At 38.9% G+C, this 24,872-nt stretch overlaps 1 protein-coding gene across 2 annotated transcripts; it reads left to right on the forward strand.

Annotated features, from left to right (window-relative positions):
• Positions 1–49: 49 nt before the first annotated feature.
• ANKMY2 (ankyrin repeat and MYND domain containing 2) lies at positions 50–24,803 on the forward strand. Of its 2 annotated transcripts, XM_039703471.1 has the most exons (11): positions 50–342; positions 3,515–3,579; positions 11,375–11,513; positions 13,308–13,406; positions 15,462–15,622; positions 16,745–16,959; positions 18,087–18,222; positions 19,928–20,056; positions 20,441–20,582; positions 22,712–22,942; positions 24,616–24,803. In XM_039703471.1, the coding sequence occupies exons 1-10, from the start codon at positions 132–134 to the stop codon at positions 22,933–22,935; spliced, it is 1,521 nt and encodes a 506-aa protein (XP_039559405.1). In that variant the 5' UTR covers positions 50–131; the 3' UTR covers positions 22,936–22,942; positions 24,616–24,803. The 2 variants fall into 2 exon arrangements, with proteins under 2 accessions (XP_039559405.1, XP_039559395.1); XM_039703461.1 differs by lacking the exon at positions 24,616–24,803 and having other exon boundaries at positions 54–342; positions 22,712–24,225.
• The last annotated feature ends 69 nt before the right edge of the window (positions 24,804–24,872 follow it).

Below are 24,872 nucleotides of genomic sequence, written 5' to 3' on the forward strand. Positions count from 1 at the left end.
AAGAGTAACTCATTTCTAAACTTGAAAACAAGAGATAAAAGCGGACAGGCTCCTTCTCTCCGGCAGCACCGTGTGGGAAGCTGGCAGAGGGCGAGAGGCTGGCACGCAGTGACCCCCACCCCTGCGCAGGAATGGTTCGCCCCGCAGTCGGCCCCGGCAGGGCGGGGCTGCGGGCGGAAGGCTCCGAGAGGAGCGGGGCGGGGGCGGTGCCGCGGGCGGGGGCGCTTGGGGCGCCGTCCCGGCCTGATCCCGCCTTACCCTGCGCGGGGGCTGCGATGGCTCCCCCCAGGAAAGGCGACCTGAGCGCGGAGGAGAAGGACTTGCTGGCAGTGATCGCCACAGGTGAGCCCTCCCGGCCCTCGCCGCTCGCGGCCCCGGGCCGCAGCTCCCACGGGCCCCGCCGGCCGTGCCCGGGAGGGATTTGGTGTCCCCGCCCGTTGGGGCGGCGGGTGACGCGCCGCCGTTACCGGCCGCTCGCCGCGGGCTCCCCTCGCCCCCGGCCGCGCTCCCCAGGGCACGGCGCTGAGGGCCGCCTGCCTTCCCGCCCCGCCTTCGGGCCGTGCCCGTTCCGTGCCGGGAGAGCGGCTGATCCCGGGCGAGAGCCGCCCTTGCTCTCGGGCAGGCCCGCGTCACCCAGGGAGTGCAGCGGGGCTGGGGAAGCTCGGCTGGGCGGGTCTAACTCTGCCAAGGAAGGCTTGTATCTTATTGGCAATGTCTGTTTATATTTGCCTAATTACTGGTGTTAATGTCCGCTGCCAAAAAAATTTAAAAAAAAAAATTCTTGGGGGTAATCCAGTTTTCTAGCGTGTTGTAAGGTTTTTTCCCATGTGCTGTTGCCAGACCAGGGCATCTTTGCAGGCATGTTATTCTCACATTGCCAGCACTTGAGCTTGTTTGGGGTGTTGTGCACCTCTTATCCCTTATAATGTTCTATTTTACTTTTCCTTATACTGTGTTATATTGTCCTCTTAGAGAGAGGAGAGAGAATCAATGTCTATCTGAAGGAAGGGTGTCAAGATGATAGAGCCAGGCACTTCCCGGTGGTGCCAAGCAGTAGGACATGAGACAATGGGCAGAAACAGAAAATCCCACTTGCATAAGAGGAAGGACTTCTTTACTGCGTAGTTGACTATGCACTGGAACAGATTAACCAGGGAAGTTGTGGACTCTCCCTCACTGGAGATACTCAGGAACTGTCTGGATGCAGTTCAGTTCCATGTGCTCTAGGATGAGCCTGCCTGAGCAGGGGAGGTTGGACCAGGTAACCAGACTGCTGTGGTTCCTTCTAACCTGACCCATTCTGTGATTTTGCATTTCATGTGAGTGTCACAGTTTCATTGCACTGTCTGTCACACATGCTTATTGCCAGGGGAACTTTCTGTCATTTGAGTTTCCTGATCCAGCAACGTGAATGTCGTAACCCCAACTAAATAGTTACCCTCCAACTGGTATTTTGAAAATCATGAGCAACATTCATTAGTTGGAGGCAAACTACAAACACCTTGTGTTCTATGCACTTCTATATGTAGTCTCCAGGCAATTTGAACCCATGAAAGTTTTGCTACAGTTTTGGTGCTTCGCTCTCAGTTGTATTAAAATGTTCCTCTGTGTCAGAGACACAAGCGTAGGACAGCAGTGAATTTATTGTGGACCAGAACCAGTTTGATTGACTCACTTTAATAAGAGTTTCAGAGCCTGGTCTTGTAGAAACGTCTGTCTGACTTACCTGATGCTTCTGATTAGGGTCTTGGGATAATTCAGGTTGGAAGAGGCCTCAGGAGGTCTCCAGGCCAACCTCCTGCTCAAAACACATCAGCTGTGAGGTCAAATGTGATCGCTCAGGGCTTTATCCCATCAGGCCTTGAAAACTTCCAAGGAGGAAGGCTCACAGTGTCTCTGGGCAATCTCTTTGCCTTACTGGGTTCGTAGTGAAAATGTTTTTCCTTGTCTCCAGTCTGAAGCTTCCTTTCATTTCAGCTTCCGCTTGTCGTCTCTTGGCTTCCTACCATGCCACTGGGAGCCTAATTTGAAATTTTAGCTCTGGCCCGTTCTAGAAGTCTGACTTCCATCAGTTTAGTGTCTTGTTGGAAAATCCTTCAATGTTTTGTCATACAGAACTCTTGAGTTTGTAAATGCAACTTTGCTTTGCTTGTATTAAAATTTACTTGAAGATCACCCCTTGAAGACTTTCTCTTAGTGATGTTTGTTCTTTGGCTGGGGCATTCTTCTGAAAACTGATCCAGTTTTTAAGAAGCTTCTAACATGTTTATATATCTATCTGGGGGACTGATGATTTCCCTGACTGTCAGTCAGGAGTCTGTATTAAGTGTGTGAGATGACTCAGGTGATTGTCTTTTTTTCCTGAAATTAATGAATTCAAAGAAATAGTAAAAGCCCATGTAGTGTAGTTAAACCACACCAAAAAGCCTTATGAAAATAAATTATTTCCATTATTTCAATGGGATTTCTTTAGCCAAAACTGAAGTTGCAAGAGCTGTTTTGCTGAAAAAATTGCTGGATGACTTCTGAAAGAGTGAAGATAAACATGAAAATAATTAAAATAAGTTACGCAGTGCTTATTTTTAATAAGCACATCACTGCTGAAAGAGCTTTGCTGATGATTGAATCAGTAATTAGGAGTTTCTGTTAATTTGCAATAATGTTCTCTGAACTCAGACTCTTGGAATGTTCTTTTATTTCTTTGTGTGTGTAGAACCTGTGTTGGCAATATCTGAATAGTTCTCCAGTGGGCTTTAAATTGGGTTCTTAGACCTGTGGCTTAGCCAAAAGGATTTTGGTAATGAATTGAAAAATAGTAGGACAGTAGAATTGAAAAACAGGTATAGCCTGTTTTTCGTGGCACATTTTTTTTCAGACTTTAGTCTACTTATGTGTTTGGCAATTTTTAGAAATGTCAATGATCAAGCTACCTGGGTCCTTGTCCTTTCTATCTCTATTCTCTGTTACCAAAAGCAAATTCATTCCACTCCTGTGAATGTGTTATGTTGCAAATTTCAAATTGAAACAGGACAAATGATGTGAGTAAATGATAAGGCGTGTTTCATTCAAACCAATAAGTCTTTAAAGTGAGGTAATTTCTTTTTTTGAGAATGTATGCAGCTCCTTTAGACAAAAGAGATGAAAGCACAAAATGTGTTAAAATGCTCAGTATCATGATACTCTTTTGGAACTGTTCATGTGCTGTTTGAGTGTCCCATTCTTGTGTGTGTTGGTCAGTTACTTGACAAAGAATGGATGTTTATTTGTACTTCATGCTTTCCAACTGCTCTTTGATGTTGTGAGTTCTTGGCTTTTAGCTTCTAGAACATAACACTGTTCATTCATAAGCTTCTTCACTAAGTGCAATTAATTTATTGGTGGTTAATCTACATCCCATGCAGTTAACATACAAAGATTTTGATTCTAATGAGAAATTGAAATGACCGTGTTCCTCCAGATTCTCAGTTTATTCTATTTCTCACCCCCTGTTCTCTCTGTGTCTTTTTATTTAAAGGAAACACCGAGGAGGCTGGAAGGCTCCTGGGGAGCAAGAATGTCCGAGTCAATTGCCTGGATGAGGTACTGCAAAACCATGCAAGCATTATGCTGAGTTTAATAAGGAAAATGCTAGGTCTGAAGGCCTTCATGTTAAGTAACATCTCTTTAATAGCAGTTGCTGTAGCCCTGAAAATCAGAGTTATGCTCAAGATATTTCCAGCCTACAGCTGAATAATGAACCTTTGAAGAGTTCTTACTGTTTCTTAAAGAAAGTTTAAAGATTAATGTTACTTAAAAGTACTACACTGTATTTTGTCTCAAGTTCCAGCCTCAGCTTTGTCTCTCAGGTAAGATAAATGCTGCAGCAAAACACATGGGGATGCTCCCTGCCTTCTTGTCACCTTCACAAGCAGTAGTCCCTCTGCTTAGTCCCTGTGTGGCAGACACAGCACCTGTCCCCATCCCATGCTTGGGCCTCACAAACACATTTGGAGGGTGAGTAGCTCGAACAGAAATGGAACCACAGCCTTTTATACATGTGGGTATGGTAAACATGTAGAGGGTTAAATCCTGAAGTGCTACCTGAAGATGGGAATAAGTTTGTGGAGAAAAGAACCTTATGTGATGTTCATGTTTCCTCTTCTTTTTCTTTTTAAAATGTTTTTCTAAAGCACGCAACATTAATATGAAATGTAACATGCAAGCAAAACTAATTCCTCATCATGCATGTTAAATCCATGTGTAATTTATCAATTTAAATGTTAAACTTGTATTTTTTCACAGCTTTATAATTTCATAGGAATCACTGGGAAATTCTGGTAATATGTCTAATTCAGCCTCTGGCTCAAAGCAGCTTCAGCTCCAGGGCCAGATGAGATTTCTCTGAGTTTTGACCTTTCTGGCCTTGTAAATCTCTTAAGGATGGAGACTGTCCAATATTTCTGGTCAACTTGTTCTACTCTCTTACTGTGATTTCGGTGAAGAAGTGTTTCACCGATGTCTGAACCTCAGCTCAGGCTCAGTGTCTCTTGCCCTCCTACCATAAGTGAAAAGTTTGTCTTGTCAATGATCTCCCTGTCAGCTCTGGCAGGCTGCTGTTGGGTCCCACAAAAGCCATTTCTTCTCCAGGCTGTGCAAGCCCAGCTCCTGCAGCCTGTCTTCACTGCCCAGGTTCCTACTGTGTAGTGGTGGTACTCCATTGATTTTGTTGCAGTTTATCCATGTCTTTATTGCACTGGAAGGCTCAAAATGGGACAGGGTATATTGTAGATGTGGTCTCCTGAATGCTGAATAGAGAAAAATTGCCACCACTTCTACCAGGTATCTTCATGGGATATTGTTAACCTTTTTTTTTCTGCCAACAGATCCATTTTCTGATTGTTCTTAAGTCAAATACTAAACCTGAATTTATTGTATGAATTTCAACAAAAATGGGACAGGGTATATTGTAGATGTGGTCTCCTGAATGCTGAATAGAGAAAAATTGCCACCACTTCTACCAGGTATCTGCATGGGATATTGTTAACCTTTTTTTTTTCTGCCAACAGATCCATTTTCTGATTGTTCCTAAGTCAAATACTAAACCTGAATTTCTGTTGTATGAATTTCAACAAGTTTCTGTAAAACCAGTCAAACTAAGTTTTACAGTGAACTTTAGGAACCTGAGACACAATATAAATGTGCTTGCAAGTGTGCTTTATTGTATGGACATCAAAAGGTTTTCCTTAAATGTAATTGCTGAAGTCATGCTGAATGATGGCAGGTTTGTTGCGATATTAGTGCAACATCCAGGATTAGTGTTGAGAGGATGTGGCTTATTCAAAGAAACCATATCTGAGTTATGCCTCAGGCTATTGTTGCAGAAGAAATAGTATTAACAGTATTTACCTAAGGCTCACATCTGACTAAGTACCCATACGACCCATGAAATTTTAAAAGTTTATGCAATGGGCTTCTTGCAGACTCCTTCTTTACCTCCAAGAATGGTGTGTAATCATGCATATTAAACAGGAGAGGGTTCAGGTTTGTTTAGGTTTCTTAAATCCATCAGCTATGTGAGTATTACAATTTTTCTTATATAACCCATTTTCGCTCCAATGTGTTATTCTAATATCTATACATAAGCAAGTGTGTGAAATCCCAGTTAAACATCAGCTTCATCTGTTACTCATTGTTGCCACAACTGGAGACTGCTTTCAGTGCATCAGGTCTTTCTTTTTTTTTCGCTGTTGCCGTAGTTGCTTATCTTGACATTCACATTTACATTACTACTGTTACTTATTTTGTTAATGTTAAGAAGTAAGGAAGCCCTGAAGATGGAATGCTTAGGTATTAAAGTGGGAGCTCAGTTCAATCAGACATTCATTTCCATCCTTGAAGACTTTTTTACATGAGAGAATCCACAGAATGAGCACAGGTTTAATGTAATTCTGTCTTCTAGCTGCAGTACAGCAAGCATGCAGTCACAATTTAATAATTTCGGGCTGAAGAACACACAACATCAGAAGCAGGTTGTTATATAGTGCACTTCCTAATTTAAAAAGAACCCACACATAATCTGTTCCTTTCATTTTTTGTTTGAGTGTATATTCTAACTGCTTGGATCCACTTTCTTGTAGATTAAAAACTACTAACAATCAACTATCTTTTCTCTGTGTACCTTTAGACAAGGACCAAGTCACATTTTAACATCCTCCAGATGCAGTGACCTTTAAAGTATGTTGCCTAAAGTTATGTTTCTGCAGCAAGTGAGCTATAATAGTGGCTCTTTTTCAAATCTTTTCCAGTTGTTTTGGCTTCTTTTTTTAAAAATGTACATATGAGCTGGACACAGCCATTTCAGCATTGCTTCTGCTGTTGGTACATGTATTTAAAAATAAAAAATTACCTCCCTAGTCTGTTTGCTTTTCCTGCCGTTGTTCCAAGACTCCCTCTTCACCTCCTGCTGTCTGCCGAGCTCTGCTGGGAGTGTCAGCACAGAGTAAGATCCCTTCACTCAAATGAGTTTCCCAGACACACATCTTCCAGAAGGTTGGAGATATCCAGCAGATACTGGTTTTTCTCAGAACCCTTTCTGACCAAATCAATTGTTTTCTTGTGTCTTAATCACTGTCTCTATGAAAACAAGTGCAATGGCTTTTCTGCAAAACTGGTCTTTAACAGTTTGGCAACTTTAAAACTTCAAGGGCGTTTAAGTTCAGGTGTTCTCAAACATTGGGACAAATAGATGGGCTGTAAAAATGGATGTAAAATAAAAACAAATATATTTAACTTAAATGCCCACTGCTTAGTCATTTTTAATGGAGTGTTGATAATTTGGAAACTTAGTATGGGAGAAAGTGTTCAGAACTTTTATTTACCCTGAGAGCACAGAGCTTGTAAATATTGTGACTTTGTTGGCAATTTGCTGACTTGAACTCCATCTGCAGCATGTGGCTAAAATATTTCAGATTGTTATAGAAAGGCAGGCTCAAGCACATGGGCTTTCCAGCTGTGGAAGTTTCCTCCAGTCACGTTGGTAGTTAAGGTTGCAAAGGAGTACTGTGGTACTATATCCCTGTTTTCTGCAGATGAAGCCAAGAGACTTGACCTGAAAAGTATATAATTTTTCTCTATTTAAAATAACTGTAAGGTTATTAATAATCTTCTTACATACAGAACTATCATCTGACATTAGCAGCATTACTTTTTTCCTCTAGTTTGGTAACACAACATTTAGAAGCAGTCCACTTCTCTGTGCTACAGAACTGAACACTTCCTGGGAATTACAGCAGCAGCCTGCTTATTCATGGCTGAGATGTGTGTAGCTTCACTCATACTGAGTATGTTCAATGGAGGGTTCCTCAGGTAATCTGTCTTGCTGTTCTCGTGTGAAAATGCTATGCCAGCAGAAAATGCAAGATCCTTGGCCTTTGTTGAGGAGGAAGGGTTTTGTCTTTTGATGTTTTTTACTTCAAAATACACAAACCAAAGAAAATTCCACTGCTACTAAGAATTATCTGGTTTCAATTCAGGTTGCTGATTGAAGTAGGCTTTAACATTTCATCACTGCAGATGAACTGAAAGATCATCAGAGGAATCTAATGTGTTACATATGTGAAACCAACAGCTGAGCAGGATGACTATAAAGGAGAACTATAGCTGTGATTGACACTTACTGAACAGTATTTCATATTCTAATTAGTCCATACTTAGCTGCAGCTAAAATTATTTGTGTATGTAGCTGTTGACCTCCTTCCAAATCCCGCTTTTAGGAAATTTAAGTTGTATAAGAGCAATCTTATTCAAAAGCTTGAAGGGTGAAATTTCTAGAAGCTTTCATCCGGTGAAGAGTCAAGTTGTATTTCTAGACTAACAGCATTCAGTACAAGAGAGTTGATTTTGAAGAGATACATCAACAAGTATTTTTGCCTTGTAGCACCTGTTCTTTTTACATCATTTTTAGCAGTATCCCAAATAAAAGTAAAAGCCAAATCCAGAGTTATGTGTTTCGTTTATAATTTTCTGACTTGAACTGTTGCCTGAACCTGCAGGGTAAAATAAGACACTCTTTCTGTGTTAATATGGGGCTGCATTCCTCATTGGAGCAATGATTCCAATTCTCCCTGGAGAAGGGAGAGATGGATGCTTTAATATTGCTGGCATACAAGTGTCTACAGCAGTTTTTCAGCTAGGGTTTTGATAGCCCTTTCACTTTCCTGTTTTTGGGGTTTTTTTACTTTTCCCGCTCTATTTGAATAGCTGGTACTCACATGTGCAGTGCCTTACTGTACCCCAGTACCTGCTGAGGGACTGCTCCAGTGTAATCCAGCCTGTATGCCACATCTTGACAAGGTCCCATGGTTGAGAAGAAGGGTGAAGTGAGCATGGGAATGTTGGGAGCACTTGGATTGTGCTTTTCACTTGAGTAACACAGGTTTATGTGGCTACTTCAGTGGTGAATTGTCAGCATGAGTGTTTAAATGTTCACAAAATTGAGAGGTTTTGTGCCAAATATGCATGTGTCACTGGAGTGGGAGATACTGTGTGTTTTTTGTTTGTTTGTCCCACTTCTTCTTCCCTAACTGTCCTGTGTTTCCCCATTCCTCTGTTGATGAAGGTTGAGCAGGAGTTTTGTTGGAAACTTCCTTTGTAGGTCCTAGGAGGCAGAAGTTTGCTCTTCCATTTTATTATCTTCATAAATTTGGTTTTATTCATCCTATTCAAGCACACTAAGCTAGATGCTGACGAGAGATTGATCTTTCTTCTTCCTCTGTGCTGGAGGTGGAGTCCAGCCCTTCCCCAGTTTTGGTACTCATCTGCCTGCCCCTCCACTGACCCTGCAGTTCATTGTTTGGGGTTTTTTTAGCCAGCTGACTTCCCCACCATGGAAGCAGTTCTTGGAATCCCATTCCTCAGTCTGCTTTTGGACTATTTTCAACATGAGGAACAGGGAAGATGGTCTGTAATGGCTGGGTGGCTGTGCCAAGAGCCCTGTTGTGCCAGGGAGGCCTTGTTGGTTGGCGAGCTGGAGAACCCAGTCAAGAGAAGTGCCAGCTAATTTTTAGAGGCACTTAAAATGCCTCTAAAATTGCCTCTGCAGCAAACTATTCCTCTTGAATGGTGAGACGTACAGGAAATACTTGCAGCCCTGCAGAAGAGAAGTTACCATGTAACATACCTACAAAAAAAAAAAAAGCTGGGAAGGATTCACTTGTTCTGGGGAATAAGATTAAAAAGCTCGATTTTTTGGTCAGAAGAATGTTGCATGGTAACAGCTAGAAAAAGGATCATTCATCTGATGTTTCATAGTAGAACAAAAATTTGTTTCATCTGTATGCTTAATAAACCATCTGCAAGTTTTGTCTTTTAAGTTCATTGTATTGACAATCCACATGTCATCTGTGAGAAAACAGACTGTTGCTGGACCTGTCTTTGACATTCAGGCTGAGAAAAGTATTTGCAGTCAATCTGGTTTCAGTGTAGGGACATAATACAGGATACCAAACATTTCCAGATAAATTTGTGTCTAGCCTGACCCTCTTTTGTTTGCTGTGAATGTGAAAAACTGATATTAATGTGCCTTTAAATCCAATTTTATAGCAACCATCTGATATTTTCTGCCTGATATGTTTTTTTGATCCATACCAGAGCCTGATGCTTCCAAAATTAAATCAAAGGATTTTAGAAAAGTTTTCTGGGAGGAGAGGATAAAACAAACCCAGTTCTTTACTTTGTCATATAATCTTCAGGTCTTAATTGGAACAACTGACTTTCAAGATAAAACCAAACTTAAAAGTCATTGTTTTCTAAAAATTCTCCCATCAAAAACCGTGCTGTGTTTATATTCCCATACTTTAGTACCTTTCTGTGCTGTTAAAGGAGACAAGTCCCTACTGTGACTCCAGACTGGGATTGGCCTGTAAAGTTGCTTTTGATCTAACATTATGAAATGTAATATAATAAAATGTATTTTATATGGTGGGACAGAAAGTCTTTAGTCAACATTTGAGACACCCCAAATGAAATCTAGAAAAAGCAGTCTGTTTCGTAGTCATGAAGGGATCTCTTTAGGTATTTTATTTCTTCAATGGAAGTTTATATTGCAGTTTACCAAAATTTGTAGGTTACTAAAATATAATTAATCAAGTAAGCACTTTCTATTATTTTCAGTTAGGATGGAGAGTAATGAAACTGTAATACCTTAAAATTATTATACTTGTAACTTTTCCAATTTCTCTCACCTTGAGAATTTTTTTTAAATTATATTGGTAAAATTAAACTTACTTGGGTTTTACTCAGTCATAAATTGAAACAAGAAATACATTAAGGCTCAAACTGACAATTACATTGTTTCAGAGTATCACATTACCAGGCATTTACAGAGCTGCAGTAATGTACATGAATGTACTCAAGCCCACAGCCTTGACTGGCAAAGAAAAGAACAGAATGCCATTTTCATTTTCTTGAGGGACAAACTAAAGCACTCTCCCTGGTATGCAATGTTGAAGAGTTCTTGGACAGTTAAAGTGTCTTGGCTGATAATGTGAATCCTGACCTGATGTTAAGTGAAAGTAAACAGCATATTGGAAAAAGCATACCATATTCTGAAAATGGAATGTCATGCAATTTTATCAACCAGCAGCATGCTTCTCCCTGCCCTTGAAGAGAGATAGAGCCTGCTCTAACAGTTCACCCTAGTTCTAAAAATGTCCTCTGGGGTTTGCCCAGCTTTACCTTTATAATCACACCTCAGTCCTCCCATGCTGAAGCGAATCCTTTTTGTACTGGGGCAGTTGATCAAACCAGCCAGGATTGTTAAAGTCTGACAAGAGCTGTGTGTCTTTCTGAGGGCTTTCAGGGCTCTGGCTGATCATGGACACAGTGCCAAAAGGGTGGAGAAGTGGGAGAGAGGCAGATGGCAAAATTACCAGTAATCAAAACTAAAAATGAACAAGATGGGTTTCAGAGATTGAAAATCTTTGTAATGTTTAAAACAACAGCAGCCTATTTCTAGTTTTCTTGCTGCTTATCATACAAGCCACAGCAGGTGAGAAAACAGTAACCTAGGAAGCTAACAAGTTTTCTAAACCAAGCTTTTCCAACTAGCAGAAACATTAGTTGTCTTCAACACTAATGTCTTACGTAAAAGGACCGTGATAAATTGACTGTAAATGGTTTTCATTTGTTAAACCATGCTCTGTTTTCAAATGTATAGCACAGCATAATAGGAAAACTGACATGGAGATCTGCTGCATGTTAGTCACCATATTTTTTCATTAAGGTTTTGTGAGGTTTTTTTGTAAATAAAATACTACATGAGGCTTTGGTAGTTATATTGTTACATCAAGAGATGTAACATTCTTTTTTATATGCTACTTTCTTCTTTCTTTTCCAGCATGGCATGACCCCTCTGATGCACGCAGCCTACAAAGGGAAGGTGGACATGTGCAGGTTGCTGTTGAGACACGGAGCTGATGTAAACTGCAATGAACATGAGCATGGATACACTGCCTTGATGTTTGCTGGACTTTCAGGTAACTTCTTACTAGACTCAGATCACTGATTTTTATGACATCAATGAGTAAAATTTGCCATAAGTTAATAATTTAAAAGTAAGTGTTGACATGCTTTTATTATTCAGGTTTGCTGTTATTTATGTGAACCATGTAACTATGTCATGACCAGTAAAATCCTGCAGACAGTGCAACAGGAGAGCCTCTGTTCAGGCTCATATAAAAATTGATTTTCTTCAGATTTTGAGGCATGCAGTCTACTTGTCCTGTACCTACTTTTTCCTGTTTGTTCAAGATCTCAACATTCACTTTCCTAGGACGGTTTTCTTGTGCAGTGGGATAGATTCTGTTTACTTAGACTGTGTTACACTGAAAATGATGCTGCACCAATAACTTTTGGTAATATATGACACTTCTCAATCCAGTATTTTTCAAATTTTGTCTTCTTCCTACATTATTTTTCCAACAATCGTGTGGGCTTTTAAAAATGTATTTAGTAAGTTTTAAAACCATGTTTTCCCAAAATAATTTTCACTCTTCTCTTACATTTTTTTTTTATGAGAATGCTTATAGCTGTATATATTTCCTCCTGCCTCAAGTGGTGGTTTGCAGCTTTCCTCTTGCTATTCTTTTCCCCTGATGGCTGGAACAGTAATTTCCTTGAGTGAGAAAAAGACACTACATTAAAACATTGTTCCTTCTGGAGAAAAGATTTGATTTGGGAATATTAGGTTATTTTAAGTATTTTTTTACTAGGCTACTTATGTTTTACCAAAAATGAGATTCCAGGGGAGTCAGGGTTTTTAACAAGTAGAGTTTAAACTGCCTTCATTTATCATAAGTATTTAAAAAAAGGCTTACATATGTACATGAACCTTAACTAGATAATTAGATTGTTTTTCAGCTGCAACTTCGGTGAAAAGATTTGTGAAATTCCAGTGTTCTGTGGTATTGAGCAATATCACAGCTGCAGCAGATAGATGAGAACGAACTCTTAGAAGCTGTTAAATGACTGCAGCTTTATAGAAAATGCTGTATTTTTACCATTTTCTCACAGCTGAGCTTTTAGCCTGTCATCCTGGGTGTGAAAGCTTCTGAATGTTGACTTTATAGTCTAGTGTCTGTGAGCACAAAAGGTACATGAGCGCTACTGATGCAGTGACTGTTTTTAAACATTCATTTTCATCCACCATCCCCTTTTTGTATTCACTTTTCTGACTTAGCATTTGCACAAAAATGAATAAAGTAAGAATACCTTTGAAAGCAGAACCAGCAGGAGTGGTGACAAGTGTCCTTTTTTAGTCTCTGAAGGGCACCAATTAAGTAATCTAATCTTCCCATCAAATTTTAGCTTCATTTTACTTGGTATTTAGCCCAGCCTGAACACCCAGTTCCCACTGTGGAGAAAGGAACAATCTGTTCTGCTCACGGTGTTCCTGCTACATCGTAGTGCTGAATGTGTTTTTCTTCTCAGAATAGAAAATGTAGTTGAGCTGTTAAACTAGATTAGTAGAATTTCCTCCTATACTGTTGCCCAGAGGGACCAACCTCTAGTATAGCTACATGAGTATTCCTCCCATAATGGGAATACTTCGCTGAATGTGCATTACAGAGAGCAGAGTTACACCTGTTGGAACTCTAAATAAGCACGCCTTTCTCTTAATCCATGCTTAAAATAATGACATTAAGGGCATTCATTTTCCTCAGTGTTGTTCCTGGTCTTTAAGAAATTCAGTACAACTTTTCCTGAAGCATAGAGAATTACAAGTTCTGATTTGTCCTTGCTCACTCCCCATATCTTTCCTGCAAATTCAGGAAACAAAGAAATCACCTGGATGATGTTAGAGGCTGGAGCAGAAACTGATGTTGTCAACTCTGTGGGAAGGACAGCTGCTCAGATGGCTGCTTTTGTGGGTAAGATGAAAATCATTACCATTTTCTAAACTCCTAAAGAAGTGAAGTGTTAGAGTCTCATGCTTTTTCTTGGAGAAACATTATTTAATTACTTGTTCTGAACTGACACATTGTTGAGCTTTGTTGTCCACATCTCATCATGTAAGAGTCAATTTGTGTCCTATTCCCATGTTTGATTTCATAAAAACACAGATATCTTACCTGTGAGAACAGGTGCTACACAAGTGTGTAACTTTTTGCAATGTCACTGCTTTGGAAACAGTAAGAGGAAGCTGGTTGCATTGGAGGGGTCCAAAGTGCAGCACCAAGTGCTAATTGGAGCTTCCCTTGTGGGAAGGGACAACCGTAGTGCCAGGAGTCAGGAGCTCTGCTGAGCCTTGCAGCTGTGTGCTGGCAGCATGAAACCCCCTGCCCTTCTCCCTGGCTTCTGGGAGGGGGAGAGGTCTTGGAACCTCTTCTGAGCTCTACTTACTGAGCTGAGCTTCACTAGAATAAGGTCAAGATTTATCATTCCAGCATGCAGAATTACCCCTGGCAAAGCATGCAACAAGCTTTTTTCCTGTTGTTTCATTTTTTTGGTCTTGTTTTTATAAGCCCTTTTTAAATTTTTTACCCTTCTTTACACTACTAGGTTCCTGGTTTAGTGTCCCATTTCTTCTCTAGGAAGGAGAGTTGATGTAATATTGTGAGGTTAAATGGAGTTATTTCCAAAGGCACAGCTATTGCTTCCCAAAAACAAGGACCTGTATTTTCTTTCAAACACAACCTTCTCATGGTGTTTGAATGCCTGAGAATTCCCTTTCAAGTCCTTTTGGTGTTCTGAATTCAAGGCTACCTTGCCATCTAGATTTACTTCCTTGAATAGTGATTTAGTGCTGTTTCAGTTTTCAGTTTATCTTATTGTGCTGTTTTAAAGAAGAAAAGGCTGACATTGCTCACTTGAAGTTTGAGCAGCAAAACCTTAACTATTCATTTAAGTATCAGAGAAGTCTATTCCTATTAATTATCCTTTGGATTTGGAGAGTCTTTTCCAATGCGATGGTGTATGGAGTGAATGGGGAATATTATCTACAACATAATTTTTGAGAATTCTTGTTTAAAATCTTATCACATCTCCAAGGTAGCATAAATATTTTCAGGCATACTGAGATACACTGCTCTCTAAAAGTCTGCACATTGGAATCTATTCCTGTTCCTTTTTTATTCTTTATCCAATCAACATTAATTCATCTGCCTGTGTGTGGGGAGTGAGGATACTTCTTCCCCTGTCATTTGTCTTACACTGTGCTCTATTAGCTCAGAACTGTCTCTTCTAAAACAGTGGAAGATTTTAAATGCTGGAATTTGGTTGGCTGTGTCTTCTACTGATTATAGGATTAGTGCCAAGACAAATCAATCAATTTAAAGAATGTGGTCCTGGACTAGAAAAGATAAGTTTTACTTTCCCTTTAGTCAAGTAATACATTGTATTGTCAGATGTAGAAAACAAGAAGATGATGTAATTTCTCTCATCTTGTTACTTTCATTACAGTCCTTTTATTTTTGGTAAACTTTAAGCGTGTTTCATTCTTATAACTTCTCCCACTGCAGGTTAATACAGTAATAGCTACTTCACGTCTGAAAACTTACAAGTGTCAATGCAAATGTCATTAATTTCGAAAGTACAAAGTGGAAAAATCTTACCTTGAAAAATTATAGCACCAGTATGAGACTACTAGTATAGTATAATCTGGGGGGAGAAATAACTGTTCTCTTAGTTCTCTTCCTGCATTCTCTTCCCTGGCCTATCAGGGAAAGAGAATGCAGGAAGGGGACAGGTTATTCAAAATGAATTTTCATGAGGGCATTCCCTGCTGGGAGTCACAAGTTAATAGCACTTACTGAAGATTAAAGCCACATGTAAGAGAATGACAAGAGTTGCCTCTTCGTAGTGCAAAATATATCATGCAAAGCTCCTTTGCATGTGGGTAATTCTCACTTGTATTACTTAGATTTGGGTTTAGGGTTTTTTTTTAAATTATTTCACTGGTGATTTTTTTTCTTGTGTGCCTTTAGGTCAACATGACTGTGTGACTGTCATCAACAACTTCTTTCCACGTGAAAGGCTGGACTACTATACTAAACCACAAGGCTTAGACAAAGAACCAAAACTGCCAGTCAAATTAGCTGGGCCTCTGCATAAAATTATTACTACTACCAACATGCATCCTGTTAAGGTGGAGTAATACATAAATTGTATGTGTTTGTTGGCGTGGGAGCAGTTTCTTTGTGTCAGAAAGCATTCTGCTCTTCTGCAAGTTCAACTGAGATCAAAAGCATTATCTGCTAATTCAGCTACTTCTGAAAATGAGGAAGAAGGCTCAGCATTTAGATGTGAATAAGAAATTATTTCAGTGTTTGTATGCACCAGAATCTTGAACTAACACCCTTAAGTAGAGAGATTCTTACTTCCTACATCAGTAACCATAAATAGCTGTCTTTTTTGGCTTTATTTCTCAGCCCCACTGGAAGTGGAAACGTGCAACAGTTTCCTATCTTAACAAAATCTCATTGTTCTCAATGCTTTTCTCAGCATGTATCTTCCTACCTTCATCACTGGTTTGCCACAGTAACATCTACCACTGCTGCTGTTTCTGAAACTATGTGCAAGAGAATGTTTATTTTACTGCCCAGGATATTGCTGACAATAATGTCTTTTATGATTTGCTGCCCCAGTGTAGTTGAGAAAAATGAATACACCTGAATTCAAATACAAATTCCTTGGGCTTGCCAATCAAAGTCCAGAATTGGTTAACAGTTTCCAGCCAGCTCTCTACAGTGCACAGAGACAGTAGTGCATCAGTGGCAGCTAATTGAGTGAGTGGAGCATACAGTTTCCTTTTATTCAGTGATTTACTGGACTACAGGAAGTACTCCACAATTATGTGAGGTTGATGTGTTCTGTGAAACTGCTTAAAGCATACAAGTCCTTAAACCATACAAGACTAGTGTTCAAAAGGAAAGAGATTTTAGTGTATAGTGTAGGTAGTTTCTATAACTTTCTTTAGAAGTAGTTTTGATTCTTCAGATTCTTATTCTAAAAAAAAAAACCAAAACAAAACAAACTTGCCATTTTTAATACCAGTCTTAGTTGTAGATGTTTTCTTATATGGGAACTGTGAATTACAGTATATTGAATAGGAATGGTAAATAATGACTGGAAAAAGAGAGGGAAGACTGCATAAGAAGGAAGTAGAAGAATATCAGAAACTCCACTGAAATTCAGCTACAATGAGCTATATAAGCTTTAATGCCAATGCACAAATCTTAACTGGATTACATTTTCTTCAATCTTCTAGATTGTGTTGCTGGTGAAAGAGAACCCTCTGTTGGCCGAAGTAGAAGCACTGCAGAAATGTTACAGGGTTCTGGATCTCATTTGTGAGAAATGCATGAAACAGAAAGACATGAATGAAGTTCTTGCTATGAAAATGCACTACATCAGTTGCATCTTCCAGAAATGTATTACATTTTTAAAAGAGCGAGAGGATAAACTAGATGGGTTTATCAAAAGGTGAGTATTTCTACAGAGAGGTCTGAAAGCACATGTATGCCTTGCTGTTACAGACACCAGGAAAAAGACAACTGAAGGAACAGATTGAATTGGTTTGGATAAAGGCTATGGCAAATAACTTGTTACATAATCCCAGCTGCATTTACTTCAGGGTGGCACTGTCTCCCTTTTTTCTGTGTCTGAAGTGACACTGTCGTTTCCTGGGTACAAAGGAAACATACCTAGAATTTCAGCTCTGCTGGAACTGGTTAGAACTTGGCATTTACATATGCACCATGAAGCAGCAGACAGCAATGTGTGATTGAAAAAAAAGGGGAGTGGTGGGCTTGAAAAAAGGACTTCTCAGTGTCCAGTATGGTTCATCGGGGAACATTCTTGTGCCGTTTTGCTCTCCAGCAGTTACACAGGTTGAGATTTTTTTCCAAAACACTTAAGCAAGTGAGAACTGCAAATCCCACAGACTCTGGATGAGACTTATCCTCTTAAATAACTTAGATCTCCAAATCTACTGAGTTACAAACCTGATCTGCCTGAGCTTACATATCAAAGTGAGTGACCTGACTTTTAGAAGGATCACATTCCCTGTACACCACTGTGGATTTTCACTTGAAATCCTCTGTGAGACTGAAAATAAATTATGGAGTCAGCTTTCACATAATGAAATTGAATAGTTCGTCAGTGATCCATTTAAAAAAATAGTAGCCTAAGAGGTGTAAGGGCTATAACGTGTTATTATAATAAAGTGGAATTTGTGTTTTAAGGTATTGTTCATTTATCAGTTTTTATTATTACAATGATCAGTTATAAATAGCACAAAGCATTTTGATATTTTAGTCAGGTGTAGCTAGTAGATAGTATACCTTTAGATTATTTTTCTCTGTGGCTGAATTAGTAAGTCCTGGTTTCAGAGCATATGTTTATATATTGTGTATTTCATAATGATTGTGCATTAGAATAAAAACATTTTCATTTGCATTTTGACATATGAACTTAACATATGAAGTTGCCAAATTATTATGAATTCCTCTCTATAATCTGAAAGGGAACAAAGTATAGCATGCTGTATGTGTTTGTTCTTGAATATTTACTATGTGATTTCTTATTTTACATGCATTTAAAAAAATTAGCCTCTTGAAAGGGAGAGATAAAGATGGTTTCCCTGTGTATCAAGAGAAACTAATTCGAGAAAGTATCCGGAAGTTTCCTTACTGTGAGGCCACGTTGCTCCAGCAGCTTGTGAGAAGTATTGCTCCTGTTGAAATAGTAAGTTTTTCCTGTCAAGAAAATTCTTTCTCAGTAACTTGCATAGTAAATCCAGATTGAGACATCTTTCTCTGTAGCTTATTATATTAAGCAAAGGGTTTGGTGTCCCTAAGCTCTTTGGACCTGTATTTTACATATTGCAGGAAAATGCTCTAAAGTACTTCAACTAGTATTCTTTTCATGTGCCTATAACAAATGCTGAAACACCTCAACTTTTAAAGAAAACTGATGCAATTTGTTCTTCTCTCTGAGCTTTCTTTTCCTCCTCTGGTATGTCTGTTCAGTTTTCCAATGCCAGTTCACTTATTGAAATGGTAGGTTCAGATAAAAATGAACCTTAATTTGCACTCTGTTTTCACAATGTCTAAAATCTGTTTAAGATTGAATAATTTCCTAGATTTAATGCATTCATTTGTTCTGTTGTACACAAGAAGTTATATATGATGGTAGAAAAAGGAGAAACATTCAGTGAGGTTTCTTTTATCACAGAGAGGGAGAGGCAAGATGATGCAATGTGCAGCAAAATTTATACCTAAATTAGGAAATCAAAATTACAAGTTAAAAATCTAACCCCAGTCGTTCTCTTAGGTCCTTGCTAGCACACTCATCATTTTAAGACTATTTATTGCTTCATAATAAATTTTACACAAGAGTTGCTGTTCTTTTTTAAGCATGTTCTCTCTGGTCTCTGAGAACGAGATGTTGTACGCACAAACACTGGGGAATTGGAACAATCTTGTGACGTGTTTGGATTATTCAGAGCCAATTAAAAATAGCCTCCATCTTAAGTGGCTCCAGGTCTGCTAAAATGTCCTGAGGCTTAGTGCAATCTCTACTGTTTGCCTAAGCCTGGAAGATAAACACAGTGTGAAAACATAAGCCATTGTGATGCATTACAACTTGCTTTAGAGTAAACATTTTCTTTCCTGTTTGTTTTTTCTTAGGAGAGCCTGCAGTCTTTCATGCCTTTAAAGCAATGATGGTTTATTCCATTGGATTTCTGTCCATTATGCAGAGCTGGAAAGGAGGAGATATTATAATTTTTATTTATGTGGAAGCCTTTGACTTTTGTCATTGCCCAGTTACTTGGATTCAGTCTGGGCATCTCAGTATTGTAGTAGTTATGATTGTGCATGTTCCATGGTAGTCTGGCAGTTTAAGGAATTACTTAGAGCCAGAACAACTTGGCATTTTTTCTTCAAATATTTACATCATTACCCAAAAGAGTAGTTTTAATGTATGGTTACCTAAACCTTACTGCTTGCATTGCATGGGAAGGATGCTGCAAATAGCATCTAAATAGTAATATGCAAATAATTGAAAATTTCAAGTTCTGACCATTTGGTCTGTAGCACCTGTGTGCACTGAGCACAACAGTGACAAATGAATCATTTTTTTTTTGTGTGCCAGCCCAGAGATTGAGCTACAAAAATCTGTTGCATAGGATCTACAGATGTAAAGAACGTGAAGTTTATTAATAACTTATAGAGGAAATACTGCAGAAGCTCAGGGCTTAAGTTAACTTCATATACAAAAGTTTATCTAAAGATAAATCTTAAGTTGTGCATGTTAGGTGAAGTTCTGTGATTTGGTTTTATGTTTTTAGTGAGACCGACACTTTGTTCATCGTTTCTGGTCTTCCCTTGCGCGTCCCTCTCTGCAGCAGTGCTGGCTTTTAATCTCATTGCCACCTCTTGTCTTTCAGGGCTCTGACCCCACAGCTTTTTCTGTGCTTACACAAGCGATTACTGGCCAAGTGGGTTTTGTGGATGCTGAATTCTGTACAACTTGTGGGGGAAAGGGAGCAGACAAAAGATGCTCAGTATGTAAAATGGTAAGAATAAAAAAAAATAGTTGCACTGAGGTGCTGAGGATTTTGAATGCTTTCCTATTTACTGTGCATTCACGCCTGCACTGAAGACATTCAAACATGTACTTCTGAGAAAGATGCCTGAAATTCACAAGTAGGAAAGAGCACTCGGATTTCCAAGTCTGTACGCTTAAGAATGAAGAAAGAGCAACAATCCTGTATGTTTAGAGTTAATAAAAAACTGCTCTTTATAGATTCTTATATAGGTTAGAGTCACTCCATATACCTTTAAAATTGCTTTAAAATAACATTAAGTGCTATACATAGGCATTTAACTTGCTGCACTAAGAAATGCAAGGAAATTATTTTAGTACATGAAAATGAATTGATAACTGTGATAACTTTTAGGTGATGTACTGTGACCAGAACTGCCAGAAAATACACTGGTTTACCCACAAAAAAGTCTGCAAGATCCTGAAGGAAATTCATGAGAAACAAGAACTAGAAGCTGCCAAAGAGAAAAGGAAACAAGAAAAGAAGCAGAAGAAAGGTTAGGATCCGTTGTTCCCTTGCTGAAACTAATGCTGTGTTAACTGCATCACAAAGAGCAATTTAACAGGTCTTAAAACTGTAACAGCTGAGATTGGGATAAAAATCTTTGATGAAACATAACAGCAAAACTGAGTTTGTTGGGATTCTGGCCTTTAAATTTACAAATGCTGTATACTTTCCAAATGTGGTTTTTAATGATGCAGTTACACAAATTTCTACAATGGAAGCATTCTGATTAACACTGCACTGTTTCAAAATCCAGATCTTTAATCAAGCTAGTGCAGAACTTGAATGCTGCTCTATGTTTTGTTGGAGGTGCTAAGACAAGTTGGATAATAAGCAAGCAGCCTGCTCCTTCCAGTTGCAAAGGTTAAGGTAGATGTTAAATACATCTCCCATAATACTTCTCTTCATAATCACAGTATCAAGTTAATTGTGTTGTGTGCTTTGAATGTGAGGAAAGCAAGCAGTAGTCTTTAAACTGCTCGTGGTGGTTTTCTTCCTTCAAGAAACAAGTAATTAAAACATAATAACCTAATAAACGCTATATTGCCCCTTCTCATGTTTCTCCAAATGAAATAATAGGAAAGTAGGGGATGAAATCACTTTTTCTGTTTTACAGCTTACTAGATTTCCCTTCCTTTGTTTTAAGGATTGTAGAAGTGCACTGCAGAAATCATGGTTGCCTTACAATGGTAATGTTGTTCACTTCAGCTGTACTCAGAATAGCAGGATATAAATCAGTAATGTATCAGTAATAATTAAAGTTTTCGACAGTTTCCTCTGTTGATCCTGTTACAAGAGTTGCTGTTGCATGGGATCAGGATGACTGTGGAAGTTGGAGGCAAGGTTATTAGAAATTTTTGGATATATTGCATACCAGTGCAACAAAACATAATGAGCCATGAGTGGTGATGCCTCATGTGCTGTCCTTTTCAGAGGGAGAGGCAGGATCTCAGTGGATGGCTCTTCTCCCTTCCTGCCTAAAAAGGGAAGCTAACATTTTTTGTTATGTTTCTCCTCCATTATCTACATGTCAATCTTCATTAACTGATTCAAGTAGACGGCCAACACATTACAGACCTTATCCAATCATGCACTGTTAGTAAGACACTGAAGTCATCTGAGCTCCAGGTCACCTTGTGAGTAGTGTTGCATCAGAGCATTTCAAATCAACAGTAGTTTTATTTCAGAAAGTTGGTAATGCCCCCTACAAATCCTGTACATCAGGAAAGTAATAATTAAAAAAACAAATGCAACAGCTGCAACTACAAGCAAACTCAATAATTTAAATGTTTCTGCTACACAGGGTGAGTGTCAAGAGAGTCCACGTTTCAGCCTGTGCTGAAGGCTCTTAGCTCACTGCCACATAAGACTTTGGCAGGGTTGAGGCTTGCTAGCTGGGACTGATTTTGGCTGGCTATCAATCACAACAGAGAACAATAAACCAAGATATAACTACTTCTCCCAATTAGGCTTTCCCCTCCTTTTCAGAAGTCCTAGCATGCAAGCCCTACTTAGTAGAATCAGGTGAAAAAAGTTATTGAACAACTACTTTTTTCTCAGAAAACATTGCTTGAAGAGTAAAGGTGCAATAGCTTATTCTGTTCTATGCAGTCAAGTTGGGAATTTTAGGATGACTCATTTCAACCAAAGTTCATTGTTTTTAAGTACTTAATTTCTTCAGTCTATTTTATGCAGAAATGCTTCCTATGTAGTGGTGTCCATGTCCTTTTGATTTAAAACAAACCCCACCTGTACTCAGTGTTTAACTGGCTTGCAGCCATTCTTTGAAAAGCTGGTGATAAGAATATGTCAATAAAGCATGTTTGAATTGAAAGTTAAAATAACTGTAGTATCCTACTCTGCTTCTCTCTATAATTAAAAAAAAAGTAGTCTGGCAAAAATAGAAGATAAATTAATGAGAGCTAGGGTTAGTTTCAGTGTAACCTTATACCAACTTAAGCAAAGCCTTAGTGTTTTGAATTTTTTCAATGAAGATTTTCTAAATAAATCACTTTTGTAATAGATACAAAGTATCCTAGTGTTATTGTTTTTCAACAGTAAAAATGTTTCCTTGCAGAGGAGTTCAGTGCTTATTAATTGTGTGATTTCTCTTTTGTTTAGATGAAATGCAGCTAGCAGAGGGTAGTTCTACAAGTGAACAACAGTCAGATCCTGGTCCAGATCCTACAAAAAATGTGGATCCAAATCATCCTACTGATGGAACAGAAGAACCTGAATTTACCAAAGAGATGGAGGCACTAGCACTGCAACCTGAAAGTCCACTAGAGAGTGAAACTGCCTTAGATGACATTGATCTTCAAAAAATTCAAGATTCTGAGGAGTAAGAAGAGGGTAGGAAGGGACTGAGAGTTCTCAAGGGTACTGAAGAATTTTTTATGCTGACCATGTCTGAGTTCTTGGAGCATGGCTTATGCAAGACTTCTTTTAAAAGACAGAATGTCTCTGTCCATCAAGAGATAGAATACTGGCTATTTTGTCTATAAATACTCCAGGTTTTGTTGTAAATTGTCAAGATAGGTATTTATTATCTGCTAAAAATTAGTGGCATAGATCCATCTGTATGTATACCAATAAGCCTAGTGAAACACTGAGTTTCTGTGGTTAATGAACCACATAGTGAAAAATGAACAGCATTTGATTTGGATTATTCATGTTTTCCAAACTTAAAACTTACTTTAATTGTAATTTAATTTTTTTTTCCTGCAAGTACATAGTTAACCTGTAGTTAAAAGCACTGAAAGGCCAACTCTTAAATTGCTTTTTTTTTCCAGCACTTTATGAAGTTTTATCTGAAGGAATTCAGTAGCAATTAAGTTTCTGAAGATACTCGTCTGAACTCTCAGTTTTTCATGACATTACTGTAAATATTTTTGACTAGTGAGAGCACAAAAATAATGTCTATTTTGTGGCAATTGTAGTAAATTAAACTGCTGTTTCAGGTGTCTCAAGCTGATGGTGAAATGTGTATTTCACTATTGGTTTGGTCAGAAATATTCAAAAATCTAATGAAGGGAAGACCAGAATGACTCAAAACATTTTGACTGACAAGAGTAATGCATTCTGAATTTTTCAGGTAAAGATGCGTTAGAGCACAGTGGGATGTTTCTTATGAAATATTTCATAAACAAAAAATGCTTAGTATTTTTCATGCTGAAGTGGTCACAGTCAATTAGATAAGAAAGTTCATGTGTGCATTGATATAACTGTGATTTCACTTTGGCTTTCAGCTGAATACCAGATCCAGAAAAGAGCTTCCCTCAACTTTGTTTTCCACTCAGATTTATTTCTGTGTCTCATGGAATCAATGGGAATGCCACAACTGAAAATATCACTTGCTGCATAAGGATGGCAAAATTGGAGACTGTCTTATTGTCAGCTGAATCAGTGGTGTTTTAAAAGGCAGTATTCTTCTAATCAGAGGAGTAAGGACCATCCTCGAAACAGAGAAAACGCTATTAATTTTTTTATAATTTAATATGTTGAAAGTTTTTGTTTAATATTCTCAAAACTGCAAGAGTGAGGATACATAAATCCACCTGTGCAGGGAATGTACCTGTGTTTTAATTTCAAGGATTAGTAGATTGTGAAGAATAAAGGGAATTTTTTTAAAAGGGGCTATGTGGCAATTGTGTTTCCTGCGTCTGTAACATTGTGACGTTCTCATGTGACATGCAGGGGACTCCTGTAGCTTGAGTGTACAAATTTATCTTCATGACAATTGGCAGGCAAGAAATGCCTGCCTGGAACTCAGATCTGCAGTCATGCTGTAGTCACCCTCCACTCTGAGGTCTGGGAATGCAGAAGTGCTGCTGCCTCCCTGTTCCACTCACAGCATTTGGGGCTCACAGGGGTGTGTTGCTCTTCAGGGATTCTCTGAAAATGCCATCCCTTCAGGGCAAGAGAGTCAGGGTTGTGGAAGTGTGCTAAAATACCCAGCACCAATCCTGCTGTCATTCTCCCAGTGGTGGTGCCTTGCTCATTGGAAATCTTTGATTCCTCGACAGGCCACCAGACAACCTCATCTCCACCCTGCTTCCAAAAGGAAGGTTGGACTAGATAAGCTCCAGAGATCCCTGCCAACACAGACCACCTGTGGCTCTGTGCTAACTTAGGAGAGAAGGAACTCAGCAGACAAGCTACAGCCTGAAAGAAGAGCTTTGAAATATTTAGAAAGCAGCATTGACTTTAAGCCTTGACAGAGTGGAAGGAGAAATATGTGAGGAAGTGTATTATAAGAAATAAAAGTATTTATCCTGAGTTT

The sequence above is a fragment of the Passer montanus genome, unplaced genomic scaffold (assembly GCF_014805655.1).
Source record: "Passer montanus isolate IOZ18808 unplaced genomic scaffold, ASM1480565v1 scaffold10, whole genome shotgun sequence".
NCBI lineage: Eukaryota > Metazoa > Chordata > Aves > Passeriformes > Passeridae > Passer > Passer montanus.